General features: G+C 45.9%; 1 protein-coding gene across 1 annotated transcript in view; it reads right to left on the reverse strand.

The window, feature by feature from the left end:
* Positions 1-19163, reverse strand: part of LOC138448795 (zinc finger protein interacting with ribonucleoprotein K-like) — a 202958-nt gene that overhangs the window by 117655 nt on the left and 66140 nt on the right. The window contains exon 4 of the mRNA XM_069604721.1: positions 3793-3897. Within this exon, the coding sequence (XP_069460822.1) occupies positions 3793-3897 (105 nt within the window). The remainder of the gene's footprint in view (positions 1-3792; positions 3898-19163) is intronic.

A 19163-nucleotide genomic window follows, 5' to 3' on the forward strand; every position in this document is an offset into this window, starting at 1 on the left:
CCCGCCCGGAGTCAGCCCTGTCCATCTCAGTTCAAGTGCTGGAACAAGGTCAAATTACCACCTGACCTGGCCGAGGCACTACTAAGCGCCTTCCCATCACTCCTGACCATCCCTAGTCCCTTACCCATAGAGCTCTTTGACTCCTAGCTTCACGGCTCCCTCTTCCCCCTAACCACCTCCATGTCCGCTACCTAACGCAAAGGACCACTCCCAAATAGTTTACCGCCCACCTGAAGACTCTAAAAACCATAACCATACTCTTGAGCGCAAAAGGCAAGCTTCCAGAACCCCACCAAGCAAGTCAGTACTCGCCCACCCACACAGAAACTACAAATCAGAGATCCGAAAGGCCAGAAAAGCATATTATAATACAAGGATCCTGAACTGCCATAGCGGCAACAAAGAACTCCACAGGATCATTACTGAATTCCTGAACCCACCCTGCACCGCTGCCTCGACTGCCTCCTCACAAACCCTGTGCAATTCACTGTCAGAACACTTCCATAAAACAGCCCTAGACAGGACAGCCACCATCAACACAAAACTCTCCCTCTTGTCTACTTGCTCTACTCCTGCTATACCAGACCCATCCTCCCCGAAAACCCTTCTTTCTGCTCCTTCAACCCAATCTCAAGCGAAGAATTCACAAAACTACTATCCACCAGCCGACTCTCCGGCTCACCCCTCGACTCTTGTCCCACCTATCTTCTCAAAGAAATCTTCACTCTCACCTGGGCAGGAGAACTGGCGAGGTACATTTCCAACAACTCCCTCACCTCCGGCAACTTCCCAGACTCCTTCAAAACTGCTTAGGTCATACCTTTGCTTAAAAAAGTATCCCTCGACCCTCTACTACCAATCAACTATAGGCCAATCTCCAACACCAGATTCTTGGCGAAACTCATCGACTGCACTACTTACTCACAGCTCAATGGCTTTGTGGAATCTAACTATCTCCTAGACCCTGCAGAATCAGGTTTTCGTCCGCACGGCGGAACAGAAACCATGCTGATCACTATCTGGGATTACCTCAAATGACAGCAGACTCAGAATGATGCACAGCCCTTATTCTGCTTGACCTCTTGGCAGCGTTTGACACCATTAACCATAGTGTTTGACACCATCAACCACATGATCCTCTTCAACAGACGCACTCCTTGGGAATACGTGATTCAGCCCTCTCCTGGATCGCATCATTCCTCTCTAAAAGACAACAAATCATCCATCTCCCCCCTTTTCCTCTCTGCTGCACGCCCAGTAAACACTGGAGTACCCCAAGGTGCCTGCCTCTCCCCCCTCCTCTTCAACCTTTACCTGAGCCCCCTTTCCCAGGCTCATCCGCTCACACAACCTCACTTGCTATAACTATGCGGATGACACACAAATCATCATGAGAACTCCTAAATCAACCACTTACCCCTGCCCTGACCTATCAGCGTGTCTCTCAGACATTGACCGCTGGATGACGACTATCTCATTCTGAACTCAGGCAAAATAGACATCATGCTATGCAGAAAATCTGCTTTATTCCCCCATCCGACTACATGGCCACCCCTCTCTCTGCCTCGCCCCGCGACCACAACCACTGTAATAATCCTTGTCTGCGCAATGGAATAGGACCTAACTGTCTCACCACATCAACATAACATCCAAAACCTGTCATTTCCACCTTAGGCTCCTGAAGTATATCTTCTCTTTCCTAACCTACCCGAAAAGACTGGCTGGAATTATGGCCATTGTCATGTCCAGACTTGACTATGCGAACTCCTTCTACCTGGGTGCGTCGGCCTACCAGTTAAACAAACTCTAAAGAGTGCAAAATTCGGCTGCCAGACTGCTCCTTGCATTGGGACGAAGGGACCACATCTCTCTGGCTCTCTACACCCTACACTGGCTCCCAACTGGATGCAGGGCCACCTTCAAATTCTTATGTATTACCCACCGAGCGGTACACAATCCAGGCCCCAAATTCCTTCAAGACAAGATTACGCGAAACCACCAGACTTGCACTCTTAGCTCAAGCACTGCCTTCCTCCTAGTGGTGTCCCCTTTAAAATCAGCCAGGTTCGGAGAGTCAGCCTACTCAACCCTGGCGCCAACATCAGAGTCGACTAAGCGTAAACTTCTTTCACAAATTCAACCACCTTTCCTGTCAAGAAAGAGCTGTGAGACAATGACCAGGTCAAAAAGTGATTATTCTAGCAGCCTCCTGGTGGGTATTAGCAAAGGAGACTGTGCAAGACTCCAAGTTATCCAAAATAGTGTCATAAGAACCATTGAAAGACTGAAGAGGAGAGACCATGTTTCGGAAGCCCGCAACAACATACACTGGCAACTGTGAAGGTATCATGAAGCAAGACACAGACGACAGACATAAAGTTCAAAACAATATACTTTATTTAATTAAATGTCAGGATGGTATAAGGCCTAACTTGCCCTATGCTAAGGTGGGATTTCCCTACCTAAACGAAACTAAGGAAAGTCTGAGTCCAAATGTTGAACTGAAAAGTCTGCCTGTGTCCAAAACCTATACTTGCCCTCACAACTAAAGCTAACCAATGTGTAGGGATATCAAATTCAAAAGAAATAGTGTGCAACTCAAAGTTCTTATCTTATTCCAGCTTGAAGCTTTCTTTTAGCGCCCCTTCCCCAAGTATAAGAAAGTTCCACAAAAAAAGTCTCAACATTATCTTTCTTCAGTTCAAGGTGATATAGTTTCAAACCAGTTCTCGAGGTTTCCTTCTACAAGTTCCAAGTTGATGCTTTGTTCTCAAGACCACACCACACAATGTAGCTCCTCAAGTCTCAGGGTTCCTTTCCCCAAGACTTTATCTTTATAGTCGCAATGTCTTTAAGTTTCCGATATGTAGGCTCACTGGTCTAGGCACAGTTGTTAGACCAAACGGTCCACCCATCACACCTCATGCAACCACAATCCCTGACTCTTGGCCTCTTGCCTTCAATGTGTATCCTTACAATCTTCTGGCTATGTGGCTCAGATGGGAATGGGGAGAAATGCATTCTGGTGCCCGCGAATGGGCAATTACCGGGTCTGGCTGGGCCGTAATGAGCTGACAATTGCCCATTCGCGGGTGATTGCACTTGCCGGTTTTACTGGCAAGGCTACCGCCAAACTTGTAATGACGCCCTATGTCTCTAAGGGTACCCCACTGCCAGTTCCCACGGACCCTCCACTCAGGTGTTCCTCCCTTGCTTCTCCTCCCCCAGGGTCGGGATACAAAAGTAATGGCCTTTCCCTGACCACCCGAGAAGAGAATCCAGGCGATCTGGGAGTGAGAATACCCTCAGGTTTCTCACACTACCAATAAAAGCAAGAATTGTTTTGCTTGCTAGCCATAACTCATAAATGCTTGATAGGGATCAGCCTGGAATACCTTAGTGAAACCCTTGAAAGTAAACCGGTGCAGAGAACATTGAGGTCCAATGGCCAGAACCTCCTAACCGTTCCTAATTCCAAACTCACATCTGTCAGAAATAGTGCCTTTTCGCAGTCGCGCCAAGGGCCTGGAACTCTATTCCTCCAGACTTATGTGAAATAGCATCACATGAGCAATTCAGGAAAAACCTAAAACCCCTTCTGTGTCGATGACTCTCTTGATTGCTATCTGATCCGACGTTCCGCCTCACTCACCTTTTTTCTGTTAGTGTGTTTTTGTTTTTTACTGATATTTGTCGTGTTTATTGTCCCTCCCATGTGCCATTATGCCTCTGGGCCAACTTGTGCGCATTATAAATTCCTTAGCATAACATAATGTATTGAAATATAAATACCCGAGATGTGGTCTGTTCTGTTTTCTCCAACTTCTGAATCCAGATGATTGATGAAAACTGGAACAGGCTCCTCTTCTTTCCTCAATCGAACATCACACTGAAATCCTATGAAACATTTTAAAACAATGTATTCAAGAAATAAAATATTAGAACATTTAAGACAACAATACTCTTTAAAAGAAATAAGCTTTTATTGTTCTACCGGATGGTCTTCAACCCAACAGTGTTAGTATCAATATTGTATTCACAATATTGAAAATCTTTTCAAGGGATTTTAAATGGTGTTATCCACTTCAAGTTCACATAGTAGGATGGTATTCTGCATCTGCACAGTACTTGTGTTAACCCTGTTAGTTTTGTAATGGTGCCCCGCCTCTAGAACGAACAACTGACATTTTGCAGAGTTCAAAGATTTTTACAATTTTAATATTATCAGTGATTTAAATATATTTACTCATGGGAAATATTGTCTTGAGTATTCACAGCGGTTGTGAATAACCAAATGATTTCCCCCCAGAATCAAGGAGCAAGAACAGCGTTCCAACACCAGAGCCCCGAAAATGTATGCCCAATTCCACCTCTTCTTACAAGGTGAATCCAGATATACCACATGGGTATATGTATATCTGTAAGCAACGACCACCCACCCCCGCTGAGGTCACAGGGCCAAAGGAAGCTGTAACTGGAGAGGCACGGAGTAAAACCTAAGTCTCAACATCTGAGACCTTATTAAATGTCCATCGGAAAAGCCGTCAACAAAAGGGAAGAAGCACAGAGATCGGGGCCAGAAGCAGGCTGTAGCAGTAGGAGTGGTGTTAGAGAGCGTGGCAGAGGCAGTGACAGTGGTGTATGTAGTGCTCGGAGGGGCCAGGCAGACCAGGGAAGCCCAGAGAAAGCAACAGAAGACGAGAGCAAAGCACTGCAAGTTGGAGAAAAGCAGAAGGGAATTGCTGGAGAGCCGTGACTCGCCGTGAAACAAAGAGACCCTGAAAGACTGTAAGAGCAGATGGTCGTGGAGGGTATGGCGAGAGGACAGGAACCCTGAGGACGTGCGACTAAGAGGGAGAAGGGGGCCATGTGAGAAGGCTGCCTTCCCCCTTCCATCAAGTATTCATCTCAAACCTAGGAGGTTTGGAGGGGTTGATGAGAAGCCAGCATACACTTTTCGATAAAATGCGGTAAGAAGCAAGCATCAAAGGAGAGCCGGTGAGTGTTGACAAGTGGAACCCTTCTGAAGATCTTGACGTGAGCAAACTAAAGTGAAATTGACATTGATGAAAGGAGAATAGAACGAATATAATGTAACCGGAGTGAGGGAGGATGAAGTGAACTTCTGTGTGTTGGAAAAATGAAATTGACAAGCTCTGTGTGTTTACATGAAACAGGAAAGTTATTCTCTGGCTCAAATTGTGTGGAATCATTGCGTATGGAAACAAAAGTAGCAGGAAGGTTGTTTATACGGAAACGAAGTGATTTAAAGGCGCACTTACTTATTACAGAAACAAAAGTATCAAGAAGGTATTCTGTAGTGAAATCAATGCATAAAGAAAGAACAGCATTGTGGAACTTGAAGTATGCATTTACCCTGGCATAGTGCTTTGTGAAACCATTTGAAAATGAACTCGCATGTGGGGACATGTGATATCCTAACCCCTCCTCGTCTGGTACTAAGAGAATATTAGTATTAAAAAGGGGAACAGGAGTCCTGCTTACTAAGGCCTTGTTATTCTCATTTTGTCCTCGCCCCGGTGAGGCCCTTTGAATCGAGAAAGAGGATGCAAGGGGGGGCTCAATTGTTTATGTACAATAAGATTGTGAACTATCCAAGACACTACTTGCCTGAAGACGATTACTTGGGCCACTTGATAAGAAGAAAATACCATGTTACCCTAGAGTTCTACCATGTGGGAAAAGACCATGTAAGGGGATTGTCCCCCTGGCAAATACTATTTGCTTTAAGAACACCAGGCATAAGCGCCATTAAACGGCTACAGAAAAGCAGCCCATTATTATTTATTTTCCCGAATACTCATTTTGTGGTGTATTACGTGTGAGCGTCAGAGCAGGTTTTTGGACATAGGACTGTTGACACTTTATTGTTTTGACACCCTGACAACGACTGAATTATTGTTTTGTGTAATGGTTGAGACAACTGCCATTTAGAAATATGACAAATTAGGCGTTTTCCAACCCCTTTATTATTTAAATAAAGAAACTTTGAAGCATTTACCCTGTGTCCATTCTCTCTGTACCCGGAATCTCACATATACAGGGAGAACGTTGTACAGGCATCAGTGCCCTTTCACCTTAGTCTTCAGTTGCCGTCCAGGTTACTCCAGAGGACTGCTCAGCTGTGGGGCTACTTTGCCATTAATCCATTGCAGCACATCGGGTTTGCCCATTTAACAGCTGTTAAATGTGGGGCCAAATCGAGGCCATAAAGCAGCTTGTTTTTACAGTGCCTGGAGGTGCTGGGTAAGAGAAGGCTATTTTTTATCACACTGGCTTTCATGCTCGTGCCCCCATGGCCATTGCTGCCAGCCAGACAGGAGGATCGCCTCATAACCCGCGCAAGGTTATAATGGCTTGTGCTTGCCTCCGGCTGATGTCAGTGCCATGTAGGATTGGGTATATATATAGGACGAGTGGACCTAAGGCTGTCTAAGGGGATCCACCAAGATGAGAAAGACATGCATGCTTGCCTGAGAGACCACCTCGCCAACTGCCCAGCCTCCCTCTACAGCACATGGTAACAATTAAATAAGCCAGGTTGATGTCAAAGTGGCGCAGTGTGCCCTCATTACTCAGCAAGCTTGCCAGCCAGGCACCTCTCTAAAGTGACTCTTCTCGGCTCTAGAACATCAGGTATTGGACCAAGTCCCGTGGAAATCAGGGAGGTGGGGAAAATAGAAATGTTACTTTTTTCCTGTATTTTGAAAAACACATTTTTGGGACATATTTTGATCATTGTATTCTAGATGTTTCTTACATTCTGGTACATTTTTCCTCAGAATTCATTCATACCTTGTAATTCCTTCATTAGCATGGGAGATCTTCTCTCTCTGGCCACCTCTAAAATGAATCTTTCTCCTGCAGCTCTCCAAGCCTTCTTTTCTGGAAAGGCATCCTATTATTGTCTTACATCTCCTGTGTCCCATAGAAAGGGTGTCTTACCTCACAACACTTTACTCTCACCTCTTCTTGGAGCTACACAAAGGTTGGTGTATTTTGGTTAATTGTGTTTAACATTTATTAAGAGCAGCCTAATCAGCATTCTGCACAGTTTCTGCTATACACACAATAAAGACATATAATTCCATAAAAACAATAGGATGTTATATCAATGAAAATAAACCAAGATTTAAAGGATGGCAATAGAAAACAGATGTATTTTAAGGGCTTTGAGAAAAGCCAACAAAGAGAGAAGACCACCAGTAAAGGGGGTAGGGAGCTACGGGTACAGGGGCAGCCACAGATCATGTGAGCAGAGAGTTCCAGGGTTGTTTGAAAGGAGGAACAGTTAATCCAGTGACGTCATTTGGGGGTCGCCAGTGGTCGCAAGAGCGACTGCTGCCGATTGGCCAGCGACCCCTGTCAATCTCTTGCGACCTCTGGCGACCATCCAATCAGAGGAGGGGGCGTGGCCACAGCTTTCTTGCCGTACTGCGTGGTCCTCCACTTGCAAGATGTGCGCGGCGCTCCTGAGCTCCAGCGCTTCCAGTAACAAGGCCCGGTGAGTACACATACTCAGGTAGGGGTGGCAGACAGTGACTGTGTGTGAGACTGAGAGGTGGGTGGGGGGCGGAAGTGTGCATGGGGCTTGCTGTGGCATGTGTGTGGTCGGTGCTACTGGTGCCCAGCCCTCGCCTGCGGCCGTGGTGCCGCCGCAAGCACAGGCTGAGGTTATGTGTGTGCCAGGTCAGGTGCTATGACACCACCAATGACCCGGAATTAGCCTGCGGCGGCCACGGTGCTGCCGCAGGCCCTGGGCCACAGGCAGACGGCACCGACTCTGAGACATAAATATAAAATGTTCTGCTAAAGATGTTTCTCATACATTCATAGTCAATGTTTTAATGTACAATGTCTGATGATAAATGCAGAAATCATTTTGTATAAGATTTCACAAATCCGAAAAGAAACTGGGGGATGTCGCCAAGTAAGGCACACTTTTTGCAGCAAGTTTGATATTGGCAGTCCACGCTTATCATGAAAACCTCAAGGAGTCGTGTGTGTGTGTGTAGGTGGAGTGTGAGGGACATCAATGTTTTTCTAAAATACGTTTCAGCACCGCGCAACACCAGCTCTGCTAAGGGCAGATACTATGCCGTTCAACCACCAATAAATAGCCCTTTTCAGTTCTTAGGAGAAGTACTAACAACAAATTTGTATAAGAAAGGAAAGGATTACACATTTTACGTTCAAGCGCAATTTATTGATTTATGTAATGTAATGTATTTCTATTTCATGGCAGTTTTGAAAACCTGACTGGATATTAATAAGTGTGTCATCGAGCCTAATGCTAAACCAGTCAACACACATGCCCACAACTGACTTTCTTACAAAAACTCCCCTCCATCAAAGATGACACCGGCACAGTGTGCTTCACCAACGGCCATGGTGGAACGCACGAGGAAGCGCATAACGCTATTTATTTTCTTTACCTCATCCACAATGACACGCTGTTCCCCCCTGCAGAAGGGAAATAGCTAGGGGAATGTGCAGTATCCAGGCTCCGGCATGGCCCAGAGAAAAGGGACTACATGTCCCAGAGTGCTCTGGTTGTGCAGGCACCTGGCAATTTCGGCCATGCAACGATCATTACACCGAGGCCATACGCTCCTGGGGCTTACAGCCCTGCATCTTTCCTGTGCCATTCACTCTCTGACTCCGTGGTGTATCTACAGCGCAGCATTGCCTTCACACCATGCTGTCGCTTGACAGCACACACTCTACTTTCTACTAGGGCCACCTTCACCCACAGCTTTATTTTTCATCTTCATCACCTGCCATTAACACCCTCTCAGCATTTCATCCTGGCTACTCAGCTCAGCATTTCATCATGGCTCCACATCCTCGTCGCCATAAGCAAGATGGACCTTGACAATGCTACATATGATGATCCGTTCTTGGATGAAATGTCACAATACAGTGATATTGTAACCATATTTTTCGTAGTGTACTGAGGGATAATGCTTTATGAGGCCACTTCCTGTGATGTCGAGTGGGGGTGTGGACAAATGACATCACTTAATGTGATGTCACGTGGGGGTGTGGTCAAATGACATCACTTCATGTGATGTCACACTTGGGGCGTGGCATTGTGATGCCACGTCCGCTACCCCTGGCATTTTGGTGAAATGATGTCCCTGAGTTAATCTCAAAATATCATGGCTACGTGTGGACCTTGGCCCAACGGGATTGCACAACATAGCAGCCAGAGAGGCAGGCTGTGCATGTTTAAAGCATGAAGCGAGAACGAGGTGCAGCCAGGAAGGAATCAGAAGAACACTGGTTTCGTTGTGTTTCCCTTGGTATCGTTTCAACAGGTCAGGTGTGTTTTGCGCGAGGACCTATCAGGTGTTTTCTAGCAAGTGGGTTGAGAGGCCCAGTTGTAGGGGGAGGAACCTGGTAGAAGGAGAAAAGAACCTGAACCAGAGGCAGAGAGTGAAAAGAAGCGAAAGAGAGCGTTCGAGTATGGTGTGCCTGTAAGTTTTCAAGTTACGAACTAAGGGCACATGAATAGCCTGTGATAGAGGCCCTCCCTGTTGTGAAGCATCCAGGTAACCTCTCTGCTAAAAGCACGGAGTGGTCCCAAAATCGTGCTACATTCAAATAACTAGCACAGACTGAATTGCTCTCGAGAGTTATGTGTAAACACACATGGCCACACATAGTAAAGTTAACAAACTTAGCTGATACGAGACATAGTAAACCTTTAATGAACCAAACACAGAAATGCATGGAGAATATATTAAATGATGCACACTTATTTGTAGTGTGGAAGAAAATATTCAAAAACGGTAATTGGTGATCTCATGATCAATACTGACTAATCTAGTCATTCAATCTAAGTTAGATTTATCTAAGCCTTCAGTCTTTTTTCTCTTTTTTTCTCTTTTCATATTGTTATATGTTTGTTTGTAATTGTGGGTGCCCTGTGTGGATTTTTGTTGTGGATTTTTGTTACGTACGAAATGATGTTATATTTTATTCAAACATTGAAACATGATTTGGCAATTGTGTAACGCACGATTCGATATATTTTGAACATTACTTTAATAGAAATTATAAGCGGGCTCTGAAGAAGGAATCAGTTCCGAAATGCATTAGCCCATTAATTCACTGTTTGCCTCAGCTCTAATATTAGCCTTAAAGAAATATACGAAGACACAGATCATTTTTCAAAAATAAATCCAAACTCAAATGGTTATAACGGCTTCAAAGTGCATATTTAAGTACGAAGCAAATGTTTAACCGATAGTGGGTAAATAGGGTGTGTGGCCCACACCGAAAGCTATTGAGCCTAGGTCTCTCTTTTGCTTCAGTTGCACTGGAGAGGTGCCATAGAGAAGAACAGATTTGGGAGTAGCCTTATCTGAGCCTCTAGAGATTTGGCTGTCTACCAAGCCAATGACAGAGCACAATATGAACCCCCCCCCTCCCCATTGTGAATTATTTCCTAGAGTCAGTCTGTTGTAGGTCTCCTACAAGAACCGAGTGTGGTTGGTCCAGAAGTGTATTTTCTTTGTGCGGCTGCTGCTCTAGCACTTCCCTAGGCAGTGGAATGCAGAAGAACCAAACCTCTTTTCTTAAGTCCAGTTTGGCAGGCCTGCACAAGGTCCGAGTGTGGCGTAGCCCATATAAAGCGGATGGCACACACTGCTGAACTTCCTACACAAGGCAACGCATATCTCAACCAGAGATATAAAGATCTGACCATGGGTCTGCAACCTCTGGCCCTCCAGATGTTTTGGAGTACAACTCCCATCAGCCAGAGCCAGGCTTGTCAATGGTTGGGGGGGAGGGGGTCGGGTGAATCATGGGAGCCATAGCTCAAAACATCTGGAGAGCCAGAGGTTGCAGACCCCTTGTCTAAACCATGGAAATGTACCATTGTGTATGCAAGTAAAACAATGATGATTAGATCTTCCCCAAAGATCTAGATATAATGTCCACAATAATTGTAACTATAAACAAATGGCTCTTCCTCAAAGGTCTGTAATTTCCCTATGGGACTGTGCTACAGAACTGCACCAGTGCCCTTGTGCAAAAAGCATGCAAAATTGCACTCACACCAATGCAAGTTACTGTAGAATGGACCCTAGTGTATACTATGAATTTCATGACTGAGACTCATATATCAAGAATAAGCAGACTTCAGTAGGAGTGTGAGCTTTATTTACTTTATTCCGTAATTGTTGGTTAACGCATGTATATATGTTTATGGAAGAGCAGGAGTCATCACATTTAATATTAAGCATCTCATTCTACCCTATGGGACAGTTGGAGGCACAGTTGTCTCATCAAATATTAGGATGTATCTCTTTTACTTGATGAGGGTCCAGAAGGTAATTCTGTGAAGTCTGCACAACATTGGGTCTAAATGAAATGAAATGATCTGGATTTGATAGGATCCACTGAATGGAGGCTACCACAGGGGCAACATGCTGATCTTGGAAGCAAGACCACGCAGAGCAACAAGAGGTTTGAATCACAGAACCGCGCTTAGAAACCGAACTCCGGTATTAAGCGTGTTATAAAAAAAAAAATTAAATTGAATATATAATAGAGGAAGAGGAAACATCCTGTTTGGTCCTCGACATAGCACAGTGAGCATAAAGAAATAACCATCAAAATATAGACGTTGTGAGTAGGTACATTAAGTGAGAATACCCTTCCTTTATTAAATAACCATGTGGTTGATGGAAGCGGTTAAGATAGATTTCTAGAATCTGGCCTGGCAGACCACCAGACCACCCTAGTTATAGTGAACAGGGAACTCAGAGAGGTTAGTCAAAACCCAATGAATGTAAACGTGGAAAGCAGTCATGGCTATTCTCAGGAGAATGTTAGTTGGGTCGGGGACCCCGAATGAGTCCTCACAATACAATACACAATAATTCAATGTAGACAGTAATGTAGAAACATACAATATTTATTCTAGGCCTTCTACACACACTGAAAAATGAAACTAGCGGGTGATATTATCGCACAATACTCAATAATAAACATATATACATTCACCATAGGTTCATAAATCCATTCAAATGATTTATTCAACAGAGGGTTAAGTACATACAAATGCAGTGAATGATGCAACCAGTTTACAAATGAATTCCCCAACTTAAGCAGTCCAATCCCTAAGAACAATGGGGCCTTGTGTCCAAAAAGTCACAGGAGCCACAATACTTCTCCCCAGAACTGAGTCTCTGAAGGTCAGTTCTAATTTACTTGTGTTGGTGATAGTTCAAAGAAGATATTCAACAATGTTACTAAAGTACGTTATTATGTTCTTATCTTTCAGAAAATACTACCCAGGTTTGACGACCAAAATGCATTGAGTGGCAGCGAAGGTTTAGGAAACAAACTGACTTACTCCCACTGTGATGCTATGGAGGTTCAGGGGGGAACCGATGATTTGCGTTTACTTGCCTCCTCTGACTCTGATTTTCCCATGTGGCTTGCTAGGTCAGCTGGGGAAGGGGTGTTGCTGGAGGTTGGTTCCAGTGAGAGGTGCCCAGAAGCTGTGGGTGCAAGGATTCTTCCAGTCAAGTCCAGATTTAAGATGCAAACCCTGCAATAAAGATATGCAAGATTCACTAATGCAGGCCTCTTCTGGATACTTCACAGGATGCAGGAAGGAGAGTTCCAGCGATGGCCACCTCACACAGACAACGGCAGGCATCCTTCCAGTCATGGTTGAAGAAGCTTCTCTAGGACAAGGTCCCTTGAGGCTGGGATGCTGAAATTCAATGGAGAAGGCGACTTGCTGGCTACGACCAAAGTGTCAGGTGTAATCGTGCAACAGCAATGCTTCTGGCCAGGTAGCCCACAAGAGAGCTGAACATCCAGCGGGTGGTCCAGGGACACTACTGAAGGCTCAGGAAGGCTGGATCCTTGAAAAGGGGTTGAGACTAGTTGGTCCCACAAATCCAAGGGATGAAGCACAGCTCATGGTCTTCTGAGATAAGGTAGTCCAACAGTGCTTCACCGGGCCAGATGCACGAAGGGATGCAAGGCCTCTTTAGGAATCTTCTTCGGCTCTTCAGTCAGCTGTTCGTCTACGAGGGATTCTTTGCTCCAACGCTGATCTGAATAAATGGCTTCAGGAGTCCTCTTCTTATCCGAAATCCAGCCTGGAAGCAAGTCCAAGCCCACCAATAATAAGGACCTGCACCATTCAAACAGTCAGTAGTTTCCCAATCAGGGACAACTATTGGTTTCACTCATGCCCCAGACCTAGACTCACTGGCGCCAAAGAGGCATGACCTTATATGCGATTTCCTGGCCGGGCAAGGTAGGAAGAAAGCCAAACTACAATATGACTAAAGAACAAGCGAAAGACTCTTAGGGAAAGCCATTTTGGGGCACTAGCCACGCAGCCATACACAGTAAACGTGAATGTGCACACTAAAAAGAATGCAAACATTGTAAATATGTATCTGCTGCCACCAGTTTGCTTTTGGCACATATAAAAGTAACCAAAAATCCTGAGTGTAAAAAGCGAGGGCGATACAAAAGTATTCCCTTTGCACTGCATTGTAAAATGCAGTGGGCAATATTAAAAAGTCACAAAAGGCAAAAGGGAAACAGTTTTCCAGTACTGATTGTCTGAAGGACTGATCAGTTTCCCCATAACAAATTAGCAAAAGGCAGGTGGGTGAATCTGAAGGCTTTACTTCCTCAGAAAATGTCAGGTTCAAAAAGAAAGCAAAAATATTGCGGGTCCATCGAATCTGTGGAGGGAATGTTGCCAGAAGATCATTTTTTTCCTGACACTAGCCAGTCATACATTAGTGCTGGGAGGATGCTAACGTGCTACGATTCAGAGCCCCACCGGAAATGCATTGGACACCTTTACGAATAAGGTGACCTGCGCATTTCTAATATTAGCACAAATGGAAGAAGCGCGTTCTCTGCAATCCTTTCATTCACGCTACTTTTTTAAAAATCTGCTCCCTATTGAGCTGGGTCTTTCACAAAGGTCTTCATTAAGATGATCTACTCTGTTTCAGGTCCTTAAGGTTGCTGACTGTAAGAAATATGATCCTGGGGAAATATTGATACTTTCCTAAGGACTGCTTTAAAAGAATCTTAATGTAGACTCTTAGCGCTGATGAATGCTGTAATTCATTACAAGCAGAAACTATCTGACTACAGTGTGGATGGGTGTTGCTTGTCTACATAGACATCTTTGCCAGCAAATAGTGTTCTAAATTACCAATGCAAAACCTGGTTGGAGTTACAATAAAACGATTTCAGGTTCTGTGTTGTTTAGGTTAAAATAAAAATAAAAATAATTACATCATAAAAGCTTTGGGATTTTGTGTTGTGGTGAACCAGAAGAAGGAGTCGAATGAATGACTGACATGTTCAAGGGTGTTTATTAACAATAAAAGGAAAGGAGCGATGAGTACGCAGCCCAATGGAGCTCCCAGGGCCGCCAGTGTAATCCTGTCGAAATATCCTGAAACGAATAACGAAATGATCTTTTAAAGCAACCTACCTAATGGTGACAACGAATGGCACCTGCAGCTGTGGTTTCACCCGAAAAAACGTGGGACCGAACCTTAGATATATGTCACGAAGTGGCAGGTCTGCCGACGCACAGATGTGATATAAAATGGCCGCCGGACCTTAATGTGGCGCGGGGGGGACTCGTCTGATACAGGGCGTCACACAGTGAGCAGGAATTGGCAAAGGCGTTTGCTGCCCTGGGTCCTTGGCGTGCCAAGCCACGGAACACAGCCACGGCACTGGCTGCAACAGCGTAGCGGAACCTGCCCACCTGGACGAGCGGCGACGACACACTGTGAACACTATGGAGGCTGGAGTGGAGCTGCTTGGACGCTGCCTTTGGACGTTGTGCTGTGGGGAGATACTAATTGCAGCCACTGATTCTGCTGGGGCCGACTGGTGGGCGACTGCCGCATCCGGGCACGGAAGAGGAGACATGCGTTGTGGGCACCCAACCCGTAGTGACCTGGTGGTGAGGAGATGACCCTTGCTGCTCTTCCCGACCCCGGCGGCCCTCCCTCACCCGGCTCGGATGGCTGACAGCAAGCCACGAAGGAAACAACGGAGCAACAAGGCAAGGCAGGCGTCCACCAAGACATCTCTGGAGAGTCGGCGGCTGCCCGCCCCCCTGGCCCGGCGTCCCCCGCCCCGGTAACACCAGCAGCGGTGGCCTAAACTGGATCCCCTCCACGGGGCCTGAACCGTAGCACACGCGGCACCTTCCACCCGAGCTGTTGGGGCTGAGGCGGTGCTGGAGGGGTGGCGTGGTGGCCGGAGGAGAGCGCGGCGACGCCTGGTGCCTGCAACCCCAGCAGATCCTGTCCTAAACTGGCGCCAAGGCACTGAGCTGTTCTTTAATGAGCAGAAGCAACCCAACCACACACAACTGGGGCAAGGACAATAATTGATCTATGCGGCATGTTTTGAGGGGGCCTCCAGTCCAAAATAACTTAAACACCGGCATTGTTGCAGATAGGAAGGAGTGGGGGGTGTATGACGACTGACCCCCCACCGTGGGAAAATACAATACATTGATACTGCCCCTGAGTGTCCTACACCGGAGTGGAGAGGGGGAAGGTGCCAGTCTCCCATATCCACAGTGCGCTGCTCTGGAGACAATGCATCACTGAGCCTCCACGCATAACAGAAAGATGAACTGAATAGAAGAAACACAGAGGCGCAAACCCTGGGGCAACACCGAGCAACCATCACCCATCACTCACTGAAGAACGGGCACTAATAAATGAAGGCTATGGTACCTGCTCACAAGACAGAATAGAACCCTAACGAAGTACATCCCTAAACAGGCACCACCTGTCACAGCAGTGGGACACATGGTCCTACGGACAACACCCCAAATCGCTATACGACTGCCAGTGACCAACGCTGGGTGAGGCAAGTTCCCCGCACAAAACGTAGCGGTCTCCCTATCGTGCGACGACTGAATCTGCAACATGGGGAAGGACAAACCCAAGAAAACCTCCACACAGGGCAGAATAGAACAATACACTGTCCCAGTCGCCGGAATGGCCTGAGTCAACAGAACCAGAAGACAATGAAGATAACATCTCCCTCAGAGATGTGATGGGTGCCATAGCCAGCTCCAGATCATCAATGGAGAAGAAAATGGACAGCATAGGCGCTGAAGTGTCCCTCCTGAGACACGATCTACAAAAACGTACCTCCCGTACCGGAGAAGCTGAAGCCCGCATCTCAGAGACTGAAGAAAGCCTGCGAGGAGTCAACCGACAGATGTCGGGCGTGCTGGAACGCATTAAAATCCTGGAGGGGAGGGTGGAGGAAAGTGAAGGGACATCGAGACATAATAATATATGCATCCTGGGCCTCCCTGAAAAAACCGAAGGAGCAAGCATGGAATTATTCCTCGAGCAATGGCTCACAGACCTATTCGAAATAAATTATTTTTCGAAATTCTTTTCAATCGAACGAGCACATTGTGTACCAACCGGAAGAGTTATACCAGGAGCACCACCACGCAGAGTTATCACGAAACTCCTAAATTACAGGGACAGGGATGCCATACTACAGATGGCGAGGAGAAAAGGTTCCGTCACCTACAATGGCTCCAAAATCGCTTTCTTCCCTGACTTTACCAGAGAGGTACAAAAAGCATGCCAATCCTTTGATCCGCTTAAAAGGCGCCTGCAGTCAATGAAAGTCAAATACGGGCTAATCTTCCCTCCCAGCTAAACATTTTCCACAAGGGCACAACAATACACTTTACGGATCCCAAAGAAGCGTGGATCTGGGCAGAAAGACATGTAGAGGGAGACTGGAGTGCAAGGGGAAGGAATGAGACCGAACGTAACAGACCACGTCCAGTGAGACCGCCAAACATCGAACCGCAACAACAACCAGATGAAATGCTACAAGAAAAAAATGAATAAAGAGGAACTGTAAGCATAATGCCAGTACAACCTTCTGGATGCGAACACGAAACGAAACTCCTGAAACATACTGAAACAATGGATCATAGTAGTGCGCAACGGCTGGCGGCCCGACCCGAGCCACCCCCTGACGCTGAGGTTCACAGGTAACATCAGAAGGGAGTGTGCTAAAAGACCAAACAGCACTGACCATATCACAGGTCAGGAAATTTGAATCTGTTAAAAGTAAATATATGAGTGTTGAGACTTAGTAGATCTCCAGTTTATAATGGGGCGACAGATGCTTCAGTTGGGTTTGGAGTATAGGGAGGGGGGAGTTGGATACAAGTTTTTTATTTATTGGTTAACATACAAAGGTACTGTGATTACATTCAAGAGACAGTGACAACATATATCCCTACACCAAAAGATCAATTATTCCCCACAGGTTACAACCATAAACTACGAAATCCAGATACCCAATGTCACCACAAACCATGTTGGCCAACAGACACATGACATTTATGACATGGAATGTTAACGGTCCAGGATCTGGCATTAAGAGACGCCTGGTGTTGCAATATATAAACCAACACACACCAGACATAGTGCTCCTAACTGAAACACACCACGCTGGAACAACGTGCAACCTCTTTAAGAGATCCAACTACCGCACTGCAGTACACGCAGGTTTTTCAATGGGAGCTAGAGGGGTGTTGATCCTAGTCCATAAAAGGCTGCCGCTAACGATAACAAAGGTGACACAAGACACTAGAGGAAGATATGTACACATAAACACCACAATATGGAACCAAACCCTGGTAATCATGGCAATATACTCCCCGCCGGCACTGCTAACTGCATTACTGGCAGAAATCACACACATCCTCGCCGCGAACACAGCTGACACCTGGGTTTTAGGGGGGGGCTTCAATGAGGTCATGGATAACACGCTAGACCGCACACATATGAGAGGGAGGAACCCCACAACCAGCACCAAACTAGCTAACTTTACCTCTGCATTGGGCCTCAGAGATGCATGGCGGGACCTACAAGGGGACGCACGAGAATACTCCTTCCATTCAGGCGTGCATGCCTCACTGTCTAGAATAGACTATTTCTTCCTACCAGCTCGGAATATCCATAAAGCTCAAAATGCGTCCCTACTCCCACGCGGTATATCCAATCATTCCCCACTAATGTTAGAACTCGAAACACAAAGACCGCAACCTCCGCCCACCTGGCAGCTAAACAACTATTATCTTGGGTTCCCGGACCTACAAGAAAGAATAGCGAATGCTACCTCCACTTATTTCGAATTAAATACAGGTTCCGTAGATAACCCCGGGACATTATGGGAAGCTTACAAGCCGGTACTGAGGGGAGAAATCTTCTCATGGACGACAGCACAGAAAAAGAAACACCGGAAAGAAATTATAGACGCTAAAATAGAGGTGTTACACAAAGAAATACAACATATAGAAAATAACACGCCAGAGACAAATAGAGACCTAGTTCTAGCGCAAAAGAAATTACATAATATGTCACTGAACTGCGCCAAGAAGGCACACCAAGCCATGAAGGCACGTCTGTATGAAACGGGGGAAAAAGCGGGCAAATTGTTAGCATGGCTCGAAAAACGAGATGAGGGGCATCGACAAATCTGAAGTGTTAAAGATACAAACGCTGAGCAGGTCTCAACAGATAAAGAAATAGCAGAATGCTTTGCAAAATACTACGAAGAGCTCTTTAGCCCCCCAAATGCCCCAATAGTGACCACAGTACTGGATGAGATAGACCTCCCTACAATTACCCCAGAGCAAATGGGCACAGTAGAAAGTAAACTAACAGAGGAAGGAATAATGGCAGCCATCTCCCAACTCCAATCAGGCAAAACCCCAGGCCCAAATGGCCTCCCATTTCACATCTGGAAAAAACTAAGCCACCTAGACATTGCAATCCACCAGAGAAGGGATACTTCCGATGGACCTACATAAAGCCACCATGATAATAATACCAAAAGAGGGCAAACCCCAGGACAAATGCAGTTCCTACAGACCCATATCCCTAATCAACACCGAAGCTAAGATACTGCCGAAGGTACTAGCTAATAGACTTCAAAATGTAATCACATCCCTGATCCATCCTGATCATTGTGGCTTTATGCCGCAGAGATCTACGAGAATGAATATTCGTAGACTAAACTTATCGCTTGAAAGAGCACCATCCCTACAGCAATCACTG

This window comes from Ambystoma mexicanum, chromosome 1p (genome assembly GCF_040938575.1).
Source record: "Ambystoma mexicanum isolate Mex_15411 chromosome 1p, UKY_AmexF1_1, whole genome shotgun sequence".
Lineage (NCBI taxonomy): Eukaryota > Metazoa > Chordata > Amphibia > Caudata > Ambystomatidae > Ambystoma > Ambystoma mexicanum.